Source organism: Netta rufina (genome assembly GCF_964035555.1).
Source record: "Netta rufina genome assembly, chromosome: 5".
NCBI lineage: Eukaryota > Metazoa > Chordata > Aves > Anseriformes > Anatidae > Netta > Netta rufina.
Window position 1 is genome coordinate 31946514 of NC_140128.1, and position 26725 is coordinate 31973238.

The 26725-nt window shown below is 47.0% G+C and overlaps 1 protein-coding gene across 2 annotated transcripts in view; it reads right to left on the reverse strand.

The window, feature by feature from the left end:
- MAPKBP1 (mitogen-activated protein kinase binding protein 1) overlaps window positions 1-26725 on the reverse strand; it is a 96677-nt gene that overhangs the window by 62906 nt on the left and 7046 nt on the right. For both annotated transcript variants that reach the window (XM_084287734.1, XM_084287735.1), the window contains exon 3: window positions 7898-7989. In XM_084287734.1, coding sequence (XP_084143860.1) covers window positions 7898-7989 — 92 coding nt within the window. The remainder of the gene's footprint in view (window positions 1-7897; window positions 7990-26725) is intronic.

The following is a 26725-nucleotide window of genomic DNA, read 5'->3' on the forward strand; positions in this document are numbered from 1 at the left end:
GGAGAAGGGAGGGAGGGAGGGAGGGATGGATGCTTTCAGGACAGCGAAACCTCATGGTATTCACTTTTGGCACAGAAAAAAAAATTGTGTTGTTTGGTTATAAAGGCCCAACTCAAACCCAGCTGCAGTCACAGCTCTTCAGTTCAAGTTATTTTTAACAATCTAAACAAAGGGGATTTTCTTATCTTCCTCTCTGGGTCCACAAGCACAACTCTGCCAGCTGGAAAGCCTCCCCAGATGGCATGTGCAACCACAGTATCCTCATAGAAGAAGCGCATTAACAACAGCCCAGATTCCTGGGAAACAGGGAGGAGGAAAAAGGTCTAACCCTTGGAAGATGACTGTACCGTTTTTAAAAGGACAAAATAAGCTGCCTCTGGTGTGGCAAAAGCAGATGAAATCTGCCTTGAACCACAGACTTCTTGTTTTAGGGTAGGTTTCTACAATCTCTACAATACTGCAGGATCCTCCTTTAGAAGTGAACGTACAAAGGCAGCTCAGAAATTCTTCAAAAGTCTGAGTGAAGTAAAATTGAAGGAGCCAGCACCAGCAGGACTGCATTTATCTACTGGCCATCCAGCAGTTCAAGTATCTTAGTGTCCCTGTACCAACCCCAAGCTGCACACGGGATAGGGTTCAATGGCATTACCATTTACACTAGGGAAAAATGAGTGAAGAGCTGTACCTGCATAAAGCTGCAGAGCTTTGCACAAACCGCACACATATGAAGGGTCCATACAGACAAAGGGTCCATAAAGAAGCAGATCCCTTCTGTGCACCTCTAGCTTTCTATAGCCCACTGCTACTGAAGCATCCAAGCAAAGTGATCTGTTAGTTAAGAAAAAATATGCTCTGAAGAAAGGCAGGAATGCTTGTCACCTTAGGATTTCATTGTTCGACGTAGCCACCAATTCTAACCTGGCTACAATGTTTGTAAGTCTTGAGAAGATCCCAATTCAAAACAGAATTTCACTTTGGTCACCAGCAGTCCTCTACTAGATCTGCTTCTTACAATTCATTTCAGTACATAAGGTGTCGAAATGCTTCCACTTTACAGAGAAATGAAAAAGAGCACAGCAGCATCTTCATCGTGCCTTGTAATGTTACGCAATGTCTATCTTTAATGTTACTCTTTCATTGTGGGTTTTATGCAACTTAAGGTAAAGGAAAATTCTTCTAAATGGATTACTGCACAACATAATAAATTATCTATATAATGATGGAAAATGATGAGTAAGACATTCCAAGAGGCTCCACATGTGGATATCTGGAAACCACTTAGCCTTATAGCTTGTCTACTGGAATTGGAGAGAGGTATTTGGGAGCAAACCAACAACCACTTCTGGAAAATAAATAAATAAATAAATGAAGTCCTCACTCGTCAGCTTCCAGTGGGATTTTACCACTCAATTACACGAGAGCTCCACACATGCTAAGCAGACTCCTGGATGGATTAAAAGCGATTCACTCATTTCCTGCTGTGCTCCTCCCCTTCCTCCCTTTGCTGTGACACAGACCCTTGTCACTGCCCTGCTGCTGCAGGACCTGACATTCACCTCCTTGGATCTGTGGACCGGGAGCAGGGGTGTTGTGACTCAGGAGGGCTGACGGAGTTCAACAGTGAATCTGCCAAGGATGAGGGGTGGAGCAGGGTGAAATAAAGTGAAACGAGAACAAGAGATGGTGGCTCAATGCTGCTGCGGCACAGGTTGGCACAGGAGAGGCTGCTGCCCTGCTGTCCAACATGCATGGAACAGCAGCAGTAAAACAAAATTTGACTCAGACAGCCATGCAGTTTTCTGATGGTGAACACATCGTACCAGTACTCAGGTCTGGGTATTAGTTGTCCTATCTTAAAAACACAAGGCAATAAAGCAGAAGCAAAAAGTCTAGCTCTTAGACATGACATCGTGGCAAATAGCAGCAGGAAAAGAGAGTGAGTATCTTCATCTTAAGTTTGATCATTTAGTTCCTGCTTTTATTGTCCCCTCTTCCCATTTGCAAACAAGGGTAAATCGTTAGGAAATGGTTATAGAACATAGGGGTGTCCAATTCCCATGTTCAAAAAACGTACTGTACATGCACAGAGTTAGCCAGTGGGCTGCATCTGCACTGGCAGCAGTCGATTCTGAGAGAAACCCAAAGAAGCTGTCTCCTCTCGCTGTCTCAGAGAGGAGTGACTATTAAACTCACACGGGGCTTTAGAGGTTCAGCTGGTGAAGAGCCATGGCTGAGCTGAAGGTTGAGGATCGTCAACTCATTGCATACACTCTGTATCAAATACAGATTTCCCCAGCAGGAAGACTAAGTTAAAAAAAAAATAAAAAAAATGAATTCTATCAGAAGAGCTCAGAATTGATGAGCTAGAGAGTGGCCTAAGCTGGCCAGAACATGAGAGTGTTAGTTAGACACTGTATGCACAAAGCACTACTTTCCTGCTCCTACAGAGGAAACAGCACAGGCTGTTCTCCCCTGCAGACAGGTATCTCACATGAGGACAAGGTTCTCAACCAGCTGTCATGACCAACTGCAAGCCAAGGAAAGAGGAATAAAGAGAAGCAAAATAAAATCAGCCACACCAGCCTACAAGGCTCAAAAAGCAACAAACACACCCCCAAAAAAATAGATAAGCTGCCTTAAGCTATCTAAGTAGCTGGTGTGGAATTTAAATGGATAGATATTTTCCCCTTTCAAAAGGTTTGTTTTTTCTTCCCCCCTTTTTAATGCTAGTCATCAGTAACCTCAGAGGATTTTCTAAGCTTTGTTTCCATTCTTGTTTCTAGGAGACAGAACCTCAACTAGCTACTGGGGGGGGGGGGGGGGGGGGGGGAGAGAAAGAAAGAATGAACCAAAATGAAAGGACAGAGAAAAAGAGAAGTGGAAAACAAACTGGAAAAAAAAAATGGACAGAGCACCAGGCTTGCCACAAGAAACAAAAATATTCAACACATTTCTGTCCCCCCTCACTCCTCCCACAAAGCTGACTTTGTCACTCGCTGCATAACCCTACCAGAGATCAAATTAGGCAACTTTGGGTTTATTATACTTGTCAGCATAAGAACAGGCAAGCATGGGCAGCAGATGTAAGACCTTAGGGGAGGGGAGGAGGTAATTTTCTCTTGTATGTTGTGTTGTCTCCCAAGACAACAGCCTTATATGAAAGTGGTGGCCTAAAATATCTGGAGCACTCTGTGCCTTTAGCCTTTCTGGCAGGCATGAAGAAAAAAGCTTCCTATAACACAAGCATCACACTAAAACAATACCAGAGCAGCAAAGCTGCCACTGGAGGAGTGAAAACCTCATTAGGGTCAAAGAAGAGAAAGGATAAAAGGTTCAAAAGCCAGTGAGAAGGAAAAGAAAATAATAAAGTAACATTCAGCTCTTTGGCACCAATGTGTAGCTGGAATGAGCTCAGATTGCATTGGGAACTGCAGCTTTCAGGAGATTCAAAAACACCAGGAAAGAGAAAATCCATAAAAGCATTGTATTTTAAAAAATTACTTTAGACAAACCAGAGACCAGAGTAAGATCCTGTTCAAAGAACACCAAAGCTTGTAATACACAAGTCCTCATTCAAACAAGCATTTATATGCCTGGTTTGGATAAATCGGGATGCCTGTGGCAACTGTTTTGATCTCAGCCAAATGAACCTAGGCATGTTGAAAGAGTTCTTAGGAAAACAGAGATGTTACATAAATTCACCTTTTGGGGGTACGATAGATTGGAGGAGTAAAGCTTCTGAATGTCGGGATTACAAAACCTCACTAGATGAGCAGAAGGCTGAGGAAATCACTGGAGCACAGCTGAAGATGACCAAGTTGCAAGGACAGGTCATGGTCCTCAGTCTGCAAAATCAGCCTCATGTAAGAAGTTATAGTGTCCAGCAAATTCAAACAAATAGGAACAAAAATAAATAAAACCAATGAACTAGTTATGTCAGGATTCCTGCAAATCACCCAGGTGAGATAAATCCACTAGAAATAAGAATGGAAAGGGAAAAAGTGTAACAAACTGAACCTGTATCAGCTTGTAAGGTCTGCACCCATACCTCTCTCACGTTCTGACTTCTTAACAAATGCTAGGTTAAGCTAGCGAAAGGAGATCGTCTTGACTGTAGCAAATCACATCAACATCACGAAACAGGCTAGCTGTGGCACAAAAGCAGCAAGTCATAAAAGCCACCAAATTCTTACAAAATATCTGGCATATTCCATAGGTTTCCTGCCCAGACCAAGAGATGCTACCACCAACAAGTGTGAACACGAATCCCTCTGTAAAGCCCTAAGGAATCACATAGCCTTTTAATTATCCAAAAGAATCCCCAGGTGTCCTCAAGCTTGATTACATTCGTGTTTGGCATGCACCAGCTCATAAGAGATCACTGTTAATAGAACTCATTTATCTTCAGCTATCCAAGAGTCCAAAACATCTCATTTTACCGCACTTGCTTTCTTCTCTCTCTCCTTCTCATTATCAAGTGTGAATAAATTCAGTGTCAGAAAAGATTCAGAGGAAGAGGCAATACACTGGAATATATCTGCATGTCTCTGAAGAGTTCGAGCATAAAGGATGCTGTCAAGCACACATGCAGAACTCAAAATGTCTTTAGTTTAACTATATAAAATGCTTTAAGAAAAAAAGAACCTCACACACACCCCCACACACACACCGTGGTAAGAGGAAGAAAAAAATGGCCTTGTAAGACTCAACTAGTAAAATCCATTTCAATACACTGCAGAAAAACTAGGAGAAAGCAATCAAACTGTGGTTTGTTCAGCTGTATTTACCTTCAGTACCCTCTCAGAAGTCCACGTGAGGGTCCTTTGGAAGCTCTTTGGCTTCACCATTGATACAGCTCCAAGGCTGACATGGCTCCCCTCATCACAGCTAATGAGTGTTAACAAGGAACAGAAACCTTGCTCCCAGGCTCTCCTGACAAAGGAGTGCATGCACTGGGCAGAAGAGAACAGGGCAGGCAGGACAGTCTGTAGTCAGCCCAGCTTAGAAGTTCCTTTGACCAGATGAATCTTACCCAGCCGAGACTGCAGCCTCACCATCTCTGGTTCCTGAAAGGCTTTGGCATAACAATCAAACCAGCCTATTCATAGTTAGGACCATTGGCTGATGGCATTGCAAGGCTGCTCTCAATGGTCTTGAAAAGGTCACGGAAACTGGGACAGGTTTCTGAATACTGGAAGAAGGCCAATTTCATTCCCATCTTCAAGAAGCACAAGAAGTAAGATGTCGGAAACTACAGGCAGGTCAGCCTTGCCTCAATCTCTTCGAAGGTGATGGGACAACTAATCTTAGAAACCATTTGCAACCACATGAAGGACAAGAACATGATAAAGAGTAGTTAATATGGATTTATGAAGGGAAAATCATGCATGCTTAACCAACGTGATAACCTTCTACAGTGAGGTGACTAACTTGGCATGTGAGTGGGGAGTAGTGGACGTTGTTTACCTGAACTTTAATAAAGCCTTTTACACAGTTTCTCATAACGTTATTAGAGACAAGCTGACAAAATACAGGCTAGGTAAGTACACAGTGAGGTGGACTGAAAACTGGATGGATGTCCAGGCCCAGAGGGTTGTGATCAGCAGCACTAAATCCAGTCGGGGCAAACCCCTAGAGGTATACCCCAGGAGTTGCTCCTGGGGCCGTTACTGTTTCATCTCCTTATTAATGACCTGGAGGACAGGGCAGAGTGCACCCTCAGCAAGTTCACAGCTGGTACAAAATCGGAAGGAGTGGCTGACACCAAATGACTGTGCCGCCATTCCAAGCAACCTGGACGTGCTGGAGAATTGGGCCAACAGGAGCCTTATGAAGGTCAACAAAAGGAAACTCCAAGTCCTGAGGAATAACCTCAGGCACCAGTACATGCTGGAGGCTGACTGGGTGTAAGGCAGCTCTGAAGAAAATTTTGGGGTCCTGGGGAACAATAAGCTGATCATGAGACAGCAATGAACCATTGTGACAAAGAAAGCCAACAAACAGCCTTCTGGGCTGCGCTAGGAAAAGCACTGCCAGCAGATCAGGGGAAGAGATCTTTCCCCTCTACTCAACACTGGCAAGTCCAAATCTGGGCTATGCGTCCAGTTCTGGGCTTTCCCATACAGGAAAAATCCAGACTTGCTGGAACAAGGCCAGCATAGGGCCACAAAGATAACTGTGGGATTGAAGAACCTTTTGTATAAAAGGTGGCTGTTCAGCCTGGAGAATAAGGCTCAGGGGGACTTTATCAATGTGTGTAAACATCAGATTAGATTGAATGAAGAAGAGGGAGCCAGACTTTCCTCAGTAGCGCCCACAGAGGGAGCAAGAGGCAATGGGCAGAAGTGAAAATACATGACATTCTATTTGAAAACAAGAAAAGAAAGAAAAAGTCCACTGTGTAAGTATCCAGCACGAGAAACAAGCTGTCCAGAGAGGTTATGGTGCCTTCGTCTGAGGAAATATTCAAAAGCTGCCTGGACCTGGTGCTGGAGAACCCGCTGTAGGTGGCTCTCCTTGAGCAGGGGCTTGGCTGAGATGATCTCAAGAGGTCACTTCCAACCACAGCAATTCTGTGAACTAGAATATTGGCCAGGAAGGGCAAGAATTTCTGGGCAGTTTTATTGACCCCACCTCTTATTTCAGCAAGATACACAGAAACCTCAAGTGTAGCTAGCCAGTTTCTTGAGTGACTGAAAACATCATCCATAATTCTCGTGGAAGTTCCTTTCTTCTAATTTCAGCTTTCATATTTAAGAGTATGCCTATGCACTGCTATCTGGAGATACCACCCTCTCTCTTCTCCCGTAGCTTGTTCATCGGCAGAATAAACTAGCTCAGAGGAAGAGACAAGCTCGTATGGACTCCAGCAATCCAGTTTAGAGCCAGTTGGAACATCTTCACATGGCACCACATCGGGCAGCAAAGACTTTTCTTGAAAGGTCACTCTTTTGTCTACCCAATCTATTTCCACTGCAGTATCATATCTTCCCATCTCAGTCATAGTCGCCTCCCATCTCAATAGTTGTGCCTTCACCAGCAAGGTAAATATTGTACTGAAAACATTTTTCCTCCCTTGCTTTTTCAAAATACCCTCTAAGACATCAGCCTGCCTCTCTCACAGTACTTTTACATTTTTTCAGGTGCTACCTTTTTTCGGATGAATCCCATTCCGCAGATCAGCAACTCTGACGTGCTCTGCTCCTCCATAGGCATACGCTCTCTGAGTAGGCTCCACCTTCAGCAAGATCAGGATCTGGCCCAGGATGTCTCTGATTTTGCTAAACATGCAACTAACAAAGCTACCTCCCCAGCCCTCAGCTATCTCGCTCTAGGCATCTTTTTTTGCTGTCCACCAGTGTCTCCATCTAGATCTCTCTATTTACACTTGGACCACGGTTGATAGATGGGTTGCACTCCAGAGAACCCCCAAGCAAGGGGCTGTCAGCCTGAGATCTTTCTCCGCATTTGGATGAGAAACATAGCAAGTTCTGAATTGTAGGGCGTGTACAAGGCGGCTTTTGTCAATTCACATAAAGCATCACCTGCTCCATTAGGTACTCACTGGCTTGAGCATCCTACTGAGTTATGTGCAAGGTCAGCATACTACAGAGCATAGTTAAAAAGCCCACAATGTATTTAATACCTAGCTTAGAGCAAGAGGTGGGAAAGGGATTCCATAAATGGGATACTATTAAAACTCATCAGATAAAATGCAGTCCTTCTCCCTTGCTAATTACACTAGCAGTGCTAATGCTCATCATTCTCCTGTGCTAAGAGACTACAGAATGGTAAATAGTCTCCCCGTCGAAGGCCATCCTGGAAACACCCTGGATCTTTATGCTGATTTATCAGTCCTGGTTAATCTTAGCTTTGAAGAATGTAGTTTGTGACTCACCCTGCTGGATAAGCAACGAGGCCAGTTCTGGGGTCGCAGGCTAATCCTCTGCCTCCCGACACAGTTATCCCCAACACCTTCTCCAAGGTCACCTAGTGCATGTGAAAAAGAAAACAAGAAATACTATGAGATATGAGTGCAGTTCAAATGGACCCATAAACAGATGCTGATGGTGTGGCACTGTATAATGGCACTGAGAAGAATCGTAGCTCCCAGAAATTCAGAGCTCCTATAAATTCACTGACAAGCACCCAGGTGCAGAACAAGTGTTTAACCCTCCTCTATCTTCAACACAGGCACAGTAAAATACTGCCGGGGTACAGAGAAGGAGTTATGCATCCACTGATTATTGTGTCTGTGCCAGAGCACTGCCAAGTATTGCAGAGGACTGCATGCAGCAATTAGTACAGAGCAAGAAGCTGGGGTGCACATTCACTGCCCTGCAATTCCCATCCTCTCAGCACGAGCAGCAAACCACTTTCGTCACAGTTATCTTCCTGGACATCTTTTCCAGGTTGCCCCACTCTCTTTATCTCTATCTAGTGGTAGGTGGTTCAGTGTGGTCCCAGTCCCATATTCATAGGAGCTGAAGAGTCATTTTTTTCCCACATAGCTTGAACTAGAAACCACATCCATTGGACAAACACATCCCTCCCCAGGAATCTCAAGAGACAGAACAGCTCACATTATCGGGTTCACAAGCCCATATACCAATGGCCCACTCAAGAGACAACAATCCAAAATGCTTGCTTTCTCCCCGAGCAAAAATCCCAACTATTTCGAGAGAAGAAATGAAATGCAACTGGGAAGAGCTACTTGAAAGACAGAAATTCAGAGTCAGGCCTCTATGGCAAGAAGCCAGGAATAGCAAAACCAAAAGCTGGGGGGGGACGGGGAGGACTAAGACATTTCAGGGAGCACGCTGGCAGAGGAAGCATCAGAATTCAGCACTCTCCCAAAGCAAAAGGCTGCAGTGAGATTACACTGCACAAAGTCTGGTCTGTGACATGAAAGGACCCAGCCTCTGAGCAAAAAGCAATTTTCAGCCTTGGGATTGTTATGACAGACGCGAAAGTATTCTCTTTCCTTTACATTTGCACAGCTTGATTTTATTTATTATATATTTTATGCATACATTCCTCCTCAGAACTGCTGTCCCTGCCAAATTCATGGATTTTACTGGGTCACAGCCTTCTGTTTTTAATTATCATCATCTAAGTTTTATTTGGTTAAGGCCTTAAGGCATGGACGCGGCATAAGAAGTCCCCATTGTAATAATTACTGCAATCATTAATGGCTGCCCTGCAGACCAGCATCTTGCATTTACACCAACGTGGAGCAAAAAAGGTAGAGGCAGGGCGGGCTTCCGCACGCTGCCCTGACAACGCAGCTTACCAGCCCTCAAGAGTTCAGCTGTAGGGTGAAGAAACGAGGTCTCGCTGAGCCCATGGCCCAAGTTACTGGAGAAGGTGGTAAAAGCAACTCCACGTGGAGCTACTCTGCTTCAACAGGTAAAGCAGGGCCGAGGCGCCACCAGCTTGCTTAAAACGAGCCATCTGTGCTTCAGTGGCTTCCAATTTGGGCTGGCTTCAAACCAGTGACACAGAAAGTGCAAGATTTCACGTCCTGCCCTCTGGAGCAACTCAGTCTTTTTTTCCCTTTTAGTAATGACATACCCCAGATACTTTCAGATAGTGTAAGAAAACACCAAATTGCCTCCTTTCCTCACAAAATGAGCATCTCTGGAACCACGGCTTTTATAAAATTCCACTGAATTTTTGCTTAGCATTAGAACATACAATTAAAAATGCATTTACAAATTCGCCAGTAAAGCAAGGAAATAGTTTTGTTTCAGTTTAATGTTCCTTAAAAAGGGGGGGGGGAAGAGAAAAGGAGGCCAGTGGGACATCTACTCTTCCAGGTTTGTTTCAATACGTCAACACATTCGTTGTTCGAGTAGCTTCCTAAGTGCACAGAAGGAAGAATTTGCTGAGATTCCAGCTCATGCTGTCAGCTCCCAACCCATCACACGAAGAGAAGTTTGAATTCCCATAGAAACCACGTACTTGACAGTGAAGGAGGAAGTGGGAGAGATACGTGCCATTCAAGTGCTCCCATCTAGATAAGGCACCAATTACTCGATGCTGTCAGCAAACAGCAAATTTAGCAATGCTGCGCTCACGCTGCTCAGTGCAGGCTTTAGCTCAGGCTGGCTGTAACTGCAGCTGTCCTAAAAGGTGCTACCTGACCTTGGCTATGCAGCTAATAGCGCTCAGCAGCAGGTCAGCAACCTACTTTCTCCAACAGCTTTATTTTTCCTCTGCCAGGACACACATTCAACACCCCCAGTGCCACCTTATGCTGCCGCTGAGCTGATCTCACAGCTTCCTGCTCCCAAGGGAGGGGACAGTTCCTTCCTCCCTCATCCCACTTGTCCCAACAACCCCCTCCCTTGCCGGCGTTTCCCTCGCACCAGCACTGACACAGCAACTGCCTCTCCAGCAAGCAGCCTGAAAGGCAGCCCTGTGTGCCTTCCAGATGCTGTTACAACACCTCAGCACGTGTAGTAATAATCCTTAGGTATTAAAAACAACTTGTCTTTAAGAGTAGGATGAACACATTTAAAAATGGGTCTTATGAAACTTGTGAGCTCTACTCCCACCTCTCTGTCCACAAGGCACCACAGCTTTATCTCCATGACCAGCCTCCAGTCTAGTTGCCATAAGGGAAAGAGTTGAGTCACATGTCACAAAGCTTGATAGAAGACTAAAAAAAATTCTGGGAGAAAAAAACAATAGGTAGCAATGCAGTGTAAACTGGATTCCTCCTGACTTGCCAGCCAAAACAAATAAATAATTAGTATAGCTAATTAGGACAGGGGTACACCAACATTTACTTCCCAATCTCAAATTAAGATTTGTCAGCAAAGGGTAAACTTGTCGATACAGGTCTGACATTACCCCACTTGTGAAGTTATGGCAAAATGAGGCAGGAACTCACTTTGTCATGTAGCAAGCAGTCTCCCAATCCCACACAGCCACTGCCATTCCCATAACGTCACCCAGGTGGTTCTTCAGCATGTCCCAGGCAGAACGAAATTTCCTGACCTCTTTCCAAGTGTGATCTGAGCTAACCACGGGACTGGAGGGTCCCACTGCAGACGGGGGAAGCGGGTGTGTTTGTTACCAATAGCTCCCACATTGGGCCACTTTGCTGCCCACAATCGTCAGATGTGTCCCTGCTTGCTTGGGTCATCCCATCCAATAAGTGGGCCAGCTCACCACCCTTGCCCAAGCCAGGAAACAATTGCAAGACGAAACCTGTAATTTTGTGCCCCTAAATTAAAGGCCCAGAAAGGTGGCTGGCTATCCACATTTGTTACTTCATCCTGAGGCCTCTATTAATAGTATTTGGCACTTTCACAGTTCTCTAAGTGATTTGCAAGTGTTATTGAACTGAACCACACGCAACATTCTCCTGGAGTTCACTTTGCATTGAAATTATCTACTTATTGACCACCTTGTCTCCACTTCTTTAAGGTCAACTTTTTCAAATTTGGAGGCTCAGTACACACCCTTAGTCACCAAGAGTAGAAAACAGAACTTCAGGTGCGGAGCAAACACCTGTCTTGCAAAACCTGATGTTCATCCATCTTACAGACAAATCTAAATTCAGCTGCTCAGAGTTGCACAAATGGGCAAATAAATTTTAGTGCCTAAGCAGATCACTTACTCTGTTCCTTCCTTCAGATCCAAACATCAGAGAGCTCCTAGAGCCCCTCGGCCTCTGGCATGATCAGACGGGCAGAGTCCTGATCTGCAGCTACTAGAAGGTGTTCGATACAGCCAGGCCTCCTGGTAGAGGAGGAGAAGCCTTGAGGCAGTGCAATCCCCGCTGGATCTCCAGGCACATCTGAGAGCAGCTGTTGTTTCCCTCAGACACGGTCCCTCACAGTATGAGTGGAAGCCCACACACACCTGTGGCAGAGCCATGCCACCTCTGCCTTCCTTTAGGAAAGGCTGCTCTAAATTAGCCCCTGCCAGTTTTGCTCGTCTTTTCAGGAAACAAGACACTTGAGCAGCTGCTCCCAGCTCTCAGAGCGTGAGTTTCTTACTTGTTTGAGCTCTTCCTGCTGTTTTGGGGAACTTGAAAGACTAACCACAAGCAATTGTTTCCACATGTTACAAGGACAACACAGAAATCCTTTAGGGACCAGCTCAGTGCTCCCCGTCCCGCTCTTCCCCTCCCTGCACACACTCTCCTCTTTCCCGCAGTTCGCACCCCTTTGGGACCATCCACAAGCAAAGCCCCGCAAGGTGCACGGGAGGCAGACACCGTGGCCTGAACACCCAGACGTTTCTAGAGAGCAGTAGCTGTAAAGAACTCGCTCTTTGAAACACGCCCATCTAGCACAGTAATCATTTCCAGCCAAATGGATGCCACAGAGGGCAATCCAGTCACGGCGAGCATACTGCCTGCCTGATCAGGCTCACAGGCTCTGTGACATGGTTTTTGCTCCTGCTGCCAGCCTGCCACCACTCCTCCACGCCTGCTTGCCCACCAGCACTGTCCTGCAGTCCAGCTTCACCTCAAAGAAAGGTATGAAAAGAAACTTTTCAAGAGAAAACCATTTTTAACAGCAGACAGCCCTCCCAGAGTTTCACCTGTAGGCTGAGTGATGCCGTTACCCCCTCGCTCTCCCCAGGCCAGAAGCAAAAGACTGAGCAGGAATTGAGTAGTATCTCAGTCCCTCTTTCCCACAGCCATATGCTGAGAGCAAAGTACAGTTTTCTGACTTGATGACTTTGCTTCCCTGCCTTCTACTACTGTACACACCCTCTTCTGGGCCCAAAACCTCACCATTCTCTACATACACAATTTATTTAAGCATGGAAATAAAGAAACAAAGCTTCTTTGAGAGGATACATGCAACCCTCGGGTGCACGAAAAGGCCACCGGGGAGAGAAAAAATGGTGGTACTGTACGGGGCTGCCCACACGCCCAAATGCCTACAGCATTAGGCAGGAGGCTACGGCTTGGGAAAACCACATCCCATGAACAGATGCATCTGCTCAGGACTTCATGGATAGGCCATCTTGGATCAAACACTGGTTCCTGTTTCCATTTGCAGCCATATGCGAAAGAGTTAGAAAGAACAGTATTATAAACAAATGCATGGAGAAAAATGAAGTGCAGAGAAAGGAAAATTGAGTCTCTCACACCTCCTGTCAATCTCCCACTTGAAAATTATTCTCAGTTTTTAACCTATTTCAATAGAGTTCTCTACCATGAAATCATCCCACTGTGTCTTTAAAAGCTTAGCATTCACACCGTCTTTTGGCAAGGAGCTTCACCAGCCTGTTACGTGCTGCAAGAACCACTGTCTCTTCTTGCCTGTGTTAAACCTGACTCCTGTGAACGTTACTTGATGCCTCGTAGTTCTTGTACTGGAAGAGAGAGTGAACAGTGCATCTACCATCTTTAGGTCAGTCTGATGCTCTCTCTTCCAAGAAGAAGAGTCTTGACTTACTCACTGGTTCTCCTTCATTATCGTTGGTCAGCTCCAATACCCTTCTTCGAGATTCTTTTCAAGTCCACTATATCCTTCCTAAGACAAAAGACGAAACACCAAGACTACATACAGCTTCCAACTGTGAGCATGCCAAGCATTTACAGAGCAGATCAATACCGTCTCCCGTTTTGTTCTCTGTTCTTTTCTCCCATTAATGCCTAACACTTGATCTACCTTTCTGATATCTAAGGCTGCTTACAGGCAACAGCCCAGAGGTCATCCAGCTCCACAAAGTCATAGATAAGAACTCCAGATGCTTTCTTTGCACTTGGAAATGTAACCCCCATTCTCTTCTCTGCTCCTTTACAGAAAGAGAAATCTATCCTTGAATCGACATTTGGGTTTCAACTCCCCCTTCCCATCCATGCCTTTGTGAGCATTTATTTATGAAGAACATCTTCAAAGAGAGCTCTTGTGGCACAATTATTCCGTTCCACTCCAGAACGGCTCCTTCAATAAATGTCCACAAGCAGACAAGCCCTATTTCACAAGTCCTCCCATGGGCCTGTGCATAACAGTTAACATTTCAATCCATTTCATTAACTAATAGCACTGAGTCAGCACAAAAAGACAACATCCATCAGAGTTCCCATCTCATCCACTGCATCATCTGCCTGCCCTCATCCCTCTCCCAACTGAGCGTGGCCATACATGTATTAATAATGTATGTGCAAGAGCACAGCTCCTGAGAAAGCGGTGGACACAGAAATCCCAGAGGTGTGTAACTCATGAGGATTACTCTGGAAAGCCTTCCCTAGCACATCACAGCGGCCATCAGGTGATCAGTTACCACCTTGATGGAGGAGTGGCTGCATAATCACCTGTTCTCTTCCTCTAGAAGAACACTTTTCGGGCTAGGCTTGAGACCCCAGTATTCTTCAGCCCTGGCAATACACTGACACAGAGAGCTCCAAAATCAGGCCCAAGTTTCACAACAGCATGGTGGTTTTCATATCCAACTCCCTGTATTGTGGTCCCAACATTTTCAGCCCTGCTGCACAGCCGCCGGCGTATTTTCCCTGCTGCACCACAGCAAAGCTCTATCACTGCACCCCGGCACCCGATACGTGAAAATGCATTGTAGCTGTACATTGTCAGCGTCAGCACTTAAGAAATAGCTGTCTATTTCTTACATAAGTGAAATTTGATACAGAGTGCCAAATCTCACAGCTGGCCCTGCTCATAGATCTCCCTGCAGCCCCTGAGCCCCACCACAAAAAAGCACGTTTAACCTCCAGGGACCAGCACACACGTCGTAGGCTCTAATCTACTGTCTGAACACGCTGTCTGATCTCCTGTTACTGCTGCAGAAAAACAAAGGCTTCAAGTTTTACATTTAGCTCTGCTGTGCCTCGTTTGGCACATTAAACGCAGAACGCTAATTACAGTATACTGTTCTACTTAAGGGGCTGTCAGCATTTCCACTGTAAAGCCTTCATTTCAGGGCTTTATACCACAGCTGTGAAATATTCGTTTTGCACTTGAGCTTGACATGCAAAGGTCTGGCTTTGGCCCAGGTTCTTCTGCCTGTTTGTTTTTTGGGAGTCGGGGTTTTTGTTTTCGGCCTGGCAGAGGGAGGGCTGAAGATGGGTGGATGGAATTAACTGCAGGGGATGTTTGACTTACAAGAACGCACAAACAATAAAACCACCCAGCTCCACAGTTGGTTTCTCTCCCTCACCTACCCAAGCCCCCCCTCCCACTTCAGTCTGTGTGCATAGAATATGCACATTCTTTTTTACAATAATTTATAAAAATAAAATAAAAGGCTTTTCTGTCCTCTCCAGCCTCGGCATCCAGTGCTTGCAAAAAGTACTGTCTTGGCAAGCCTGGAGACTGAAAATATTCCACCTGCAAAAGCAACAGCAATAAGACAAGCTCCAACACACGACCAATTCCGGACGCCTCTGCCTTGGCAGACCAGGCTCCACGTCTCTTGCATTAAGTCTCACAAGCCTTGCTCATGGCCACTACTGCAGGTTCATACCATTGCCTAAATGACCTTCTAGGAACTATTCCAAGACCTTCAGACAGATTTCATGCAATCCGCCACCGTGACCTGCTGCAACACTTCAAGTTGAGCATAGGCTGGAAGCAGCATCCATAGGGTGAAAGGACTCAGAGATACATCTGACCACTGAACAAGATCTCGTATTTTAATTTAAAGAAAAAAAAATAAAAAAGACAAGAACATCATTGCCTGTAACAAGCAGTTGCCATTTCTAGGAAACGTTGATTTCCCAAATAATCACTTTGAGGACAACGGGGAGTGATCTTCCACAACACAACCTATGACTGATGCACCTTGGCGGAAGAGTGGCAAGGGTAGAAACTGACTTGCCAGAGGGTTCTGACTCACTGAGTTACTTGAGGTATTACATGGGTGAACCTGCACAGAAGCGGAGCTGGGAAGGGGTGGGTTTCTCACAGAAATGCTGCGCCTCGGTTCCAGTGGCTCTGCCTGGTGGCACTACAGTGGTTGCGCAGGGTCGAGCACACACATTTGTTAGAAATGATCCAGTTGAGAGAACAGGGAACAAAATGGCAACAGAGGTGGAAGAAAGGGAACGTGAGCAACCCAGGGTCCCTGCGGGCTGTCTTTCTACACGTGCCTGCATACAGCATGCGTGCGTTTGTCCATCTCTCCGCAGTCTCTCTTGCCTGCTCTCCCCTCCTGGCCTCCCCACTGTGCTGGCTGCTTCCAGCCCAATTCCAGCTGTCAGGACTGCATTCCTGACCCGTCAGCCCCAGCTGTCGGGGGCTACGTGCTGAATCTGCACTCTGCCTTCTTCTTCGTGCACCTGGAGTAAGGCAGTCCTGGGGAGGCCATAAATGCTGTTGCATAGCCCTGGGGAACCGGGTGTAACACTGTTAAGAGCACCTCCACCAGCAGATATAGCGAGGGAGCTCAGAACAGACAGCAACGCACGTGCAAGCGCCCCTGTGTCCTGCAAAAGAGGATACACACAGTTAATTTTCTACCAGTTTCTGCAGCATGACCTAGTTATCATCAAATAATTGTCTTCTGTTCCTTCACTCCACACCAGCTTGATCCCTCAAGTTTGCCTTCCTATTGTAATACCCACAACAAAATCCAATTTATTTCAAAATATTGCAGGGATGAGGAAAGGCACACGTAACCTTACCAAACCTGGCTAGAGACACGGCAAAGGGGCAACTTCTCCTATTCAGGCACCATCCTCACCATAAAAGCCAACTCAGACTTTCCTGACAGTTCACAAAACCTTCAGAGATACAAATGTGGTGAAGGGACAAGGTGTGGAGTGTGTGCAAATTGCCCACCTTTGTCAAAGTTGTGATGACGCTATTTGGACTTTGGTGTGGGGAATTCTTCTTGCTGATGCAAGGGAAAACTGTGTGCAAAATGTATGCTTTAAAAAAGAGAAAGCAACATCAAACAGGCTACAGGTTTGCTGGTACATAAAGAGTCAATCCTGATTTATTCCAGACTAAGTGTCTACACATGGAGTCGATCTGGCCAGCTCCACGGGTAGGCAAGTCCTCTGGGAAACAGAGAGATGCGTCCTGTGTGGGCAGGCTTCAAAGAAGCCATTCCTCAAGTTCTCGGGACCTGGACTTGTACAGGATCACTTTCTTTACAAGGAACAGATTTTTTTCCAATTTGCAATTTACTTCTTCATACAGCAAAGAGAGCACGTAAAATATCATACTTGATGTAGGGGGTAATTTTGCCCTCCCACACAGGCCATTTGTCCAGTGATTTTTCCTTCATGGTAGAAAAAGGAACCAATTCACCTTCCCCAGCATGGAAAAATATCTGTAAGAGGATTAAGTACAAGCAAGGACTTGCAGTGCTCCCCTAGTCTGTCCCAGCAGTGTAGATCAAAGGAAGGCACTTCTGACTGTGTGGCAGTGTTATATATTGGTCTCCAAATCCATGCGCAGGGCCTGAATATAGGCAAAGAAAGTGCTTCAGTGAGGGGAAGAAGTTGAAAAAAAAAGTTTAAATACAGCTCCCTCGGGCAGCGTTTCAGTTACTCATATAAGGGTTTGAAATCAAGCAGGAACAAACGGTTCTCCAAGCGTAAGGGTCACCGTTTATCATCGTTAATCATCACTTCCCAGATAGGAAAGGCTCTCTCCACAGTCATTTTCCCCTCCGTTTCGCACAGGCTTTAGCACTCACGAGAAGCGAGACACCAGAACAAGGGAAAGAGCCAAACAGGGATGCGGGCAAGAGCTGGCAGGAGTCCTCCTGCTACGGCCCTGCCAAAGTCCCTCCCCGCAGCCCTGGCCCCGAGCTGGGCTGCTCCTAAACACAAGCAGCCGGGAGTTCAAAGCCCACGGCCTTGCTGCGGGCACAGGCACCCGCTCCAAGGAAGCCACGGCAGCTCCGCATACCTCCCGACTCCAGAGAAGCTAAACACACGGGCCGTAACACAGCGTTTCTAATGCTGATACCGCCGTGGTGCGGAGCTCAGTCCTAAATCACCTCGTGCTGAGCTCTATAAACAACACATACGTTCAAACTAAACATGGACACGGGACAGATACGCTGAAAGGGAGGGCTCAGAAAGCCTTCCTCACAGTTAACCCTGCCGAGTGAAAGCAGAGCAGGAAAGCTATGTAAGAAAAGTACCAGGCTGAGGTTCCTGTCCCCGACTTCCTTCATTTCTTCTCCCTGGCACTTACTTTTGGTATAAATGTATCGGTGTACTGTTTGTCCAAGGCTGTAGGGGTGTGGGGGGGAGGCTTGGTGGTGGAGCTCGCTCCCACAAGAGTAGGAACTTTGGAGACAGAACTAAATAGGGTGAAGGAAAGCATTTTAATCAGCTTGCCTGAAGTGACACTCATAATTCATTTGTGATTTCTTTACTCACTCTTAACACCCCATGCCAAATCAATTTATTTTTGTCCTTCATCACTGATTTACACAGGAGTTCTGCCTAAAAAGTCACCCACTGTCATTTCTGACTTGGCACTCTGAACCTGCTCTGTATCCACCCAGCCCCCATTGGCACAAAGGAGACGTCGCAGATCTTCCAGAGAAGAAGACAGCTTTAAGCAGCACTTAAGTCCCTGGGAAAGACTTAAAGAGATTCTCTGTACACAAAAGCCTGACCTTTTTATGCTCCAATACCTTGCCCAGAGCAGATACCTGTGTCCTCCACACGAGGTCAGAGAGCTCGCCTCTAACCGCACCTGAAAGCTCCCACTGGCAGCACCTGAATGCCTGCAGTACCAGCCACCTTGTCCTCCCACACACATCTCCCTAAGACTGCAGTGACTCCACGGGGGAAAGTAAATACTTACACGCTCAGGAGATTAGAAAATGGTTTTGTTGTAAGCCGATTTAAATTATACTAAAAAAAATACTAACATAATTTAAAAGATGCTAAGGTTGGACTAAATACAACAGGAGCACACGGCATTTATCACACAGACAGCATCCCCAAAGAAGGAGGCACGTGGTAAGGAGAGGAGTATTTGTTCTTTCCCTAAACATTTTCTGAAGTATTTATTGTTTCACATTTCTTGAGACAAGTCCCAGTGAATATGAAGGCCTCCTATGCTCACAGCAGGTAGCAACACGTATTCTCACACAGCTTGCAATCTATAAACAGATATAAGAGGGCTGGATGGAGAAACACACACACAGTCTGAGGTGAAACGTCTTGATAATGGTCATGTAACAAACAAGTGGCAGAGCTGAGAAAAACCTTACCTCCCTCCCAAATTCCAGCAGTTATCTACTGCTTGGACCAGGCTACAGCACTGCTGTATCTCACTCCTGCTTGAGGCTAGGGACAAGAATTTTAATGAATGCTTAAAACTGAATCGAAGCAACATAAGAGATTATTTTTCCCCCAGACCAACTGGGATATACAGCAGCAGCCACCCAAGCTCCCCCCGCCACCACTCGCTGCCCAGCTCTCTCCAATCCCTTCCTCCACTCCCTGCCCTCCCTCTGCCCTGAGGAATAAGCCTCTTACACAAGGGCCTTTATCATCAGCTGCCCTTTGTGCACCCTAGAATTAAGGAGCCCTTTGCGTCCGCCAGTCAACGTGTCTACTGAGCACCCAAGAGATTTCTCCTGCCAGCCAGAAAGGAGACGATGGCCTCCAGGAGAGGCAATATGTATGAACACGTGCTGAAGACTGAGAAAACAAACTGAAGAGAACAGCACGAGCACGGATTTCCATCGCTTCCTCAACAACCCTGTTGCCACCGCCTCCCTTCCCAGCACAGCTGGAGAGGTCTCCAGCAGTCAGTCATACAGCGACCCCGGTACTGCACCTGCTGCTCAGCCACCTCATGGGTATCTCCTGCAAACTCTCACGTGTTCCCCAAGTCTCACCTGCCTCAACACTGAAGATCCAACCTGCCTCTGAAGGCCTTTGGGGAAATACCCCAAGAATAAGCAAGTAAGAGAAGTGACAGATGTAAAAATTGGCAAGAGACATGTTGGGAACTTTGTTTCACTGCAGGGCCCTCTTGCTTCCGCATGTGTTTCCCATGCATTAGGAAATCGGATTTTCAAGCCCAGGACCACACAGCTATGGGGAGCTGCTCAGGCAGGGCTGCAGAGGAGCACCCTATTGGTGAAGCTTCAGGTTCCCACCGTACCAATTTCCCTCAGAGCACCACCACAGGGCCAGCTTTCTGCTTCAAAGACGCAAGCTGGTGCTACAGGAGAGGCAACCATCACTGAGTCACACCTATCTCAGACACAGAACTTGGGTTTGTCTTTCCCAAAGAATAAAATCTGCTGCAGATTTTATGGACTAGACCCAACACCCAGAAGGTTGGAATAACTTCCCCTGCAATTTAGCAGCAAGAAACACCATCCTATCCTCGCTCTCCCTCGTGCACAGAGAGACCAGAAGTTATAAGGATACCTAGAAAGCAATCCTAAACAAACACATTAAATCGTTTGTTCAGTACACTTTGCCTTTCCTACATACTCTGCCCTCAAATCACTTCTGCCTGTGATTTTCCCCAAGTGCCTGGTCAGTTTCCTTTCCTGAATGAAACCAAGCCTGCAAATGAGAGGCACAGCAGTCCAACACAAGCTCACTTGTTTGAGGGGTTAAAGGTGACCGAACAAAAAGAAAAAGGGAGCAGGCTGCCACCTCAGTGCAGAAAACCCAGAAACATGAGAAATAACATTGGCAAAGCAGGTCTCCTTTATCCTATACTTGATGCTTACAAGCATGTGTAGCTGGCAGAATTATCAAATGTGAGAACTGAGGAAGTGAAATGACACTCAGAGGAAGCAATTTTTATCCACAGGCTTAAAACCCGCTTTGTTTGTGTTGCCACCTAGCTCCTGCCATGCTTCTAGAAAACAAACCATTAAAAATACCACCATTTCTTTACAGTCCTTGTCTCGAAATTCAGAAAGCCACAGATCTAGGCACACAACCAACTCCTGTTTCTCCAACGCTGCACAGAGTAACTTCTGTTTTTATATGTTTAGTTCTTAGCAAAATTTTCTGCCATAAAAGCAGAACATAAAAAAAAGAGCTCATTGAACTCCTGTCTTAGCAAAGTGTCAATGCTCCCGATTCACAATTTTCCACTCAAAAGTTTTAGATGCATTTACCTACTTGGAAGCATTTAGCAGCATTCATCTTTGCAAGAAATAGTTGAGTGACACACGTAGCTCAGAAATACCTGAACTACAGGCCCTCAGTATGTTTGTCTAAGGGTAATGAGAAGCAGATGAGCACCTGAAGGACAGGCAGAAAGACCCAACAGCAAAGCAATGTTTAGAGTCAGAACATCCCCCTTGATTATCGTTTGTAGTGAGCCACTCTGCCTACGTAAACCCTGCTCAAACTGAAGGCTCATGTCCTGCAGGGAAAAAAAAAGAAAAAAAATAAATAAAAAGACAGCTATAAAGTCTCTGTGCAGCTTCTCCCCATTCCTTGCTGGCTGCACTGCAGTAAGGTAGCAGGCTACAGCTGGAGAGGGGCTTTGCTCTCCCCCCTGCTCAGGAGCTGAGCCCCCCTGTGAAGCCAGGCTGCAGCTCCCACCGCTGGGCAGAAAAGAGGGGTAGGATGAATTGGGGGCTGAGCACCACTTGGAGTTGTAAGAATGCAGCTGGTGATTTTGACTTTCAAAAACAAAACAAAACCCTGCAGCACAGCAGAATGGATTGAATGTAAAGACTTGTTTGCAGAGCACTATACCCTGAAATCATAGACATGTCCACAATCTTGCTTCTCTTCTTTGGTATCAGTCGTTTTAAGTAAGGACTATACTTCTAGCTGCAAACCTTGTTTCTCTTATCTCCTTCGACCATCACAGGCTTGATATCTACAATAAAGCACTTAAAAGAGAGCATTATGGAAGGATCAGTTTACAAATTAGCCAAGACAAACAAGCACTTACACTTTAAAGACGGAATTAACACCAGCCATGAGCAAAGACTAAAACCCGCTGCTCAGGGCTTATCAGCACTTTCTGCTATTTCTATAGAGGTCACTTCCTACGTTTCTTTTGGGTGAGATAAAAATCTATTACTGACAGAAAACACCGCAGACAGCGGTACAGGCAGCCCCGCTGACTGAGCAAAGACTTCCACCAACCAATTTTGTACAAAGAACCAGACAAGGACTTCAAAAGTGCAGAAGTTGTTTCATTTACAAATGCTGCCTGGGAAAAGTCCCAAGCACACTTCACAAGGGTTCAAAAGATGACAGCAGCATCCTGGTGCACCTGTGGAAGTGACATCACTTCAACACACTGTCCCCTACAACATGTCACACAACACAAGGACCGGGGCAAACAGAAGCCCTACATGTACCCAGACCATGTCTCCAACAGCAAGAACAGGGAGATGTCTGCCAGAAAGAGTTAAAGAAAACTCAGCACTAGTTATGGAGTCACAAGAACACAAGAGGCTGTCACAGAACAACCCTGTGGCCCTGAGGATCAGGTCACCACACACCAAAGCCTAAGGGATATCTGACGGGCGACCCACCACAAGAGAGAAGAGCTGGGCAGCCACCAAGGAGGAACCCAGTGCTCCAGACCCAAGTTTCCCATGCTTCATGCTCTTCCCTGAAGCCTAGCCCCATGACATTTTCTCGTTGCTTTCAGCCTCCTTCCCCATTTTTTTCAGCTGAGATGGAGCAAAGGGAACTCCTCCCGAGCCAGCTCTAGGGAAGGGAAGCCCTGGTGCTACCCCTTTCTCCTATTTATACCAACAACATTACTGCCACAGTTCAAATACATTTTATATATAGCTCTGTGGCTTAGTTCCAGGCAGAAGTAACTCAATGCTGGTGTACATGTGTTTAGAGCACAGCAATTGGAAAGAATGTCCCATAAACGCTGTCAGCTTGGCTGTTTCACTGTGCCCAGAACAGACTCTACCAGGGCAGAAACACAAGCCGGGTAGGAAAATAAAAATAACGATAATAATAATAATAATTAGAAAACCAAGAAAATTATGCAGCAAGAAATTAAGTGAGCCCCTTGCCAACTCACAGCAGTGACGGGCTCCCACCGCAGCCCCAGCAGATGTATAGCTGTAAGTTAATAGCCCGCTCGTACCACAGCGGGATGCCGTGCCTGCCTGCCTGCCAAGGGACCACGCAGAGGTGACCCGGGCGTGTGACAGCACAAGGGCAGACACGCACAGAGCATCTGCCAGCGGCCCCTTGCATTTTAATGTAACCTTAGAAACTAGCGGGCTGCACCACAGTCAGCAGCTCTACGTGCAAACCCTGCTTGGAGTAGGAATATCTGTAGCGCTGCCGTATTTTAATGAACCCGAATTGAGCCCAACACCCACAGGCTCGTGGCCTGGAGCACGGAAGGCACAGACTGCAGCTGGAGCGGGGTGCCAGCGGCACGCAGGCGAGGGAGGCGCCCACTACAAGCCAAGGGGACACAGATCCCAGTGCTAGACCCTGCTCTTACCTGGCCCTTGGGCAGCAGCCCACAGGGAGCCTTCCTGAACACGCCAGGTCAGCATCTCATGTGGAACTGGCTGGGTAGAAAGGAGGAAACCAGTTCCACATTTTGGGGATGATGATGGGGGTATCAAAGAAAAATGGAATAACACAGAACGTCTCCGGTTAACTGCTCACTTGGGGAACGGGGGAAAAACCAGTCTCTGCTCCAAACTTCACAGGACTTGTTAGCAGCATAGCCAGGGAATATAGATTAGCAAAGCACAGCTGAGATGGTCAAAACAACATCATAAAGACAACTGCATGATATACATATAAGGCATGCAGACATCTCATGTGCATGAGATGAATCATACACAGACGCTGATCTTGCCACCAGCCACAGAGGTGCTTATCTCCCCATGCACTGGGCGAAGCAGAACTGCTCACACTCGTACTACCACACACACAATTAAGTACATGCATTTTTTAAACCTTCAAGGTCATTGCCACTGTAAAAGCATTACACAAAGTTGTGCAAGACTTTGTGTACGTTACAGCTGTAACACAACATCAGTGCCACTCTCTAAAGGGGGGTCAGTTACTGTCTAACAGGCACATTAAGTAAAGTAACATACGCTCAACCCAAAGAGAGTATGTTCTTCCTATTAAACGCACACACGTAGCAAAATAGAAACACACTCATACTGTCATCCAACCAGGCCCCAGCATTTAAATATCCCCTACAATGTGAAATCCTGCTTGGCAGCTGTTTACAGTACTTTCTTTTCTGGGGATCCAAGGAAAGGCATCCAAATGAAATCACACCAGAGAGCAGGAGGGCAGGACTCGGGACAAAACCCAGGCAGACAGACCTGGAAGTAAATCCCTCTGCCAGAGTGGTGGCCGCATCCCAAAGACAGCATCCCCCCCACTCCCCAGCAAGGGAAATCACCCACATTTTGTAACGGATTTGTAACGCCCTTCCTCCTGCCTGAACTGCTTCTGCAGCTTATGCTGAGCACTGATGATTTACAGCTCTGCCATCGCCTCAGCATGAGAACTCCCCAACTCAGAATAACCCCACATGCTACACAAACACGCTTCAGGCCCACAGCTCCTGTCCCCACAACCCGGGGCAGGAACAGCAGCTCCTCTCTGCCTGCAGACTTCCAGGATTGTTTACACAGCCTCCTCCCCTCCTCGGCAAGGGCTGCCGGCTAAGGCGGGCCGGGTTGCTCCTCCCAGTACAACTGGCCGTAAGTGCCAGAAAAAACTACCAGCAGAAAGAAAAGAGTTTCTGTTGCTTGCCAACAAACCTCTAGGCGGTAGGTGATGAGTATTCCCAATTGTTTTAAACCTCTGGAAAGTCCTGGCAGCAAAATTAAATGCTTTATTACAACAAGCACTCTACTCTTCCCAGTGGAACATCCCAGGGCTCTCTGCAGACAGCAGCATTTCGTCACTCCTGGTTACCTTAGGAACTCCCCAGGTTTCAGGCGCCTTGTAAAACCCTTCTCTTTTGCAAAAGAAGAGAGGCAAGTTTTCCTAAAATGACAGAGACGGTTCGTTTCCCTTGGCAGAGATGCTGAGCTGGAAGCTGCCCAGTACACCTCACGCCACCACATCCCCTGCCCCAGAGGACGGCGTTATCACCCAGGGCAACGTGGTGCTGCCTTCTGGCCTTGACGTTCAGCCTGAAACCTGGGCCACCAGGGCTGCACGCGAGACTGCCACCACCAAGGCCCACTCTGTGCGACACGGGCGGTGGGCACGTTCCGCCTGCCTAGCCCTGGGGCTCGGCGTGCCGGCTGTGCCCCCCGCTGCTGCGTTTTAGGGACGCGGCGCGGGCTGAGCGCAGGGCGCCGCCGGGCAGGGGCCGCACCGCGGCGCGCCAAAAACCCATTGGGGGGCGGGGCCAAGCCGGCGGGGCCCCGCCCTCTCCCGGCGCGGATTGGCCGGGAGGCGTCTCCACGGCGCCAGGCCCCGCCCCTTTGGCGGGAGCTGCCCGCTTGGGCCGCACGGGCACCGCGCTGAGCGCCCGGCTGCGAGGCGGCAGCGCTGGGGCACGGCTGCTGCACGCACACCTTCCCCCTCGGCCTGAAACCTCCTAGCAGTTACCTCGCATTCGCCTTCTCGACCCGTTGTGAACTTCAATGCTGTATTTCGGAGAACGAGCAGGACTGGCTTTTATTGCTGCTGGCCTGGAAACACGAAATATCCCAGCGGTTCGTAGCCTTCTCTATAGTACTATTTCCAATCAGTAACTAACAACAGTCCTGATCTCCTGGGACATCAGCAGAATTACAAGGCTTACTGGGGTTTCCACAGCTTTAATTCAGATGGTTCTTAATCTGCTTGAGCCTGTTGGAAAGCCATCATCACCAGAGCTACTGAAATCGTTAGCGACAACAGAACCAAATCAGCATTCACAGCAGCGTGGTTTGGGGACTTTTAAGCAAATAATCCTAAATGAACACACGGTCCTCAAGTGGGAGAAGTGAGAAACATCCTTGGTAATCTGCAAGAGGCTGGGCTTTGCAGCTAAGGCTGAGATTTGGCCTCAGAGGATCAGGATTCAATTTCTACTTCTGCTTCAGACTTCCTGTGGGAGTTTGGAGTCACGTCTGTGTAGGAAAAGCACATTCCCTACCCTACCTTTTTATCCTTTCTTTTTTTCTTTTTTTTTTTTAAACCTAAGTCTCCTTTGGACTGGGTCTACTTCATCATATCTGTCCCATGCTGGCTGAAGCAAGATAAAGACAGGATGCTCCTGCAGTCTACGGTCATACAAACACAGCCAGCGACCCACCTTTGCACTAATATTTCTGAAGACAGATCACAGAGCACAAATCAGCAGTTCCAACAGCCGCAGGCCTCAGCCGTATTTTCCTTGCACAACAAGCGGACACGCTCAGGACAAGGCTAAACAGCGCTGTGGTGAAAGGGAACAGGGAGATTTTCTGACCTGCAGTAGCCACCGTTTGGTGGGCACAGCCTCAGCAGAGCCGCAGGGTTTCAGGCACAGGGAGCAGCCCATGTGTGGAGCTGGAATCCAGAGATTCCAGAAATGCCCAGCTGCACCTGCACACAAATCCTCAGAAGCTTCCAACTGTGCGGAGGAGACAGGTACATCAGACAGAAGGAGAAGCCTCAAGTGTCTGATGCCGGGTTTGGCACTAGGTAATTATTCAGACCTTAGCTGGGCTCACTCAGTGCTAATATGAGGGCTCCGCTCCTGCTAAGTGCCATTTGAGTGCCATGTAAGCACCACTCCCTGCCCCAAACATCAAGACAAGAGACTTGTACCAAAAGCCAGACTACCTACCGCATGGTATTTGCTTCCAGTCTCATGGATAAAACCATACC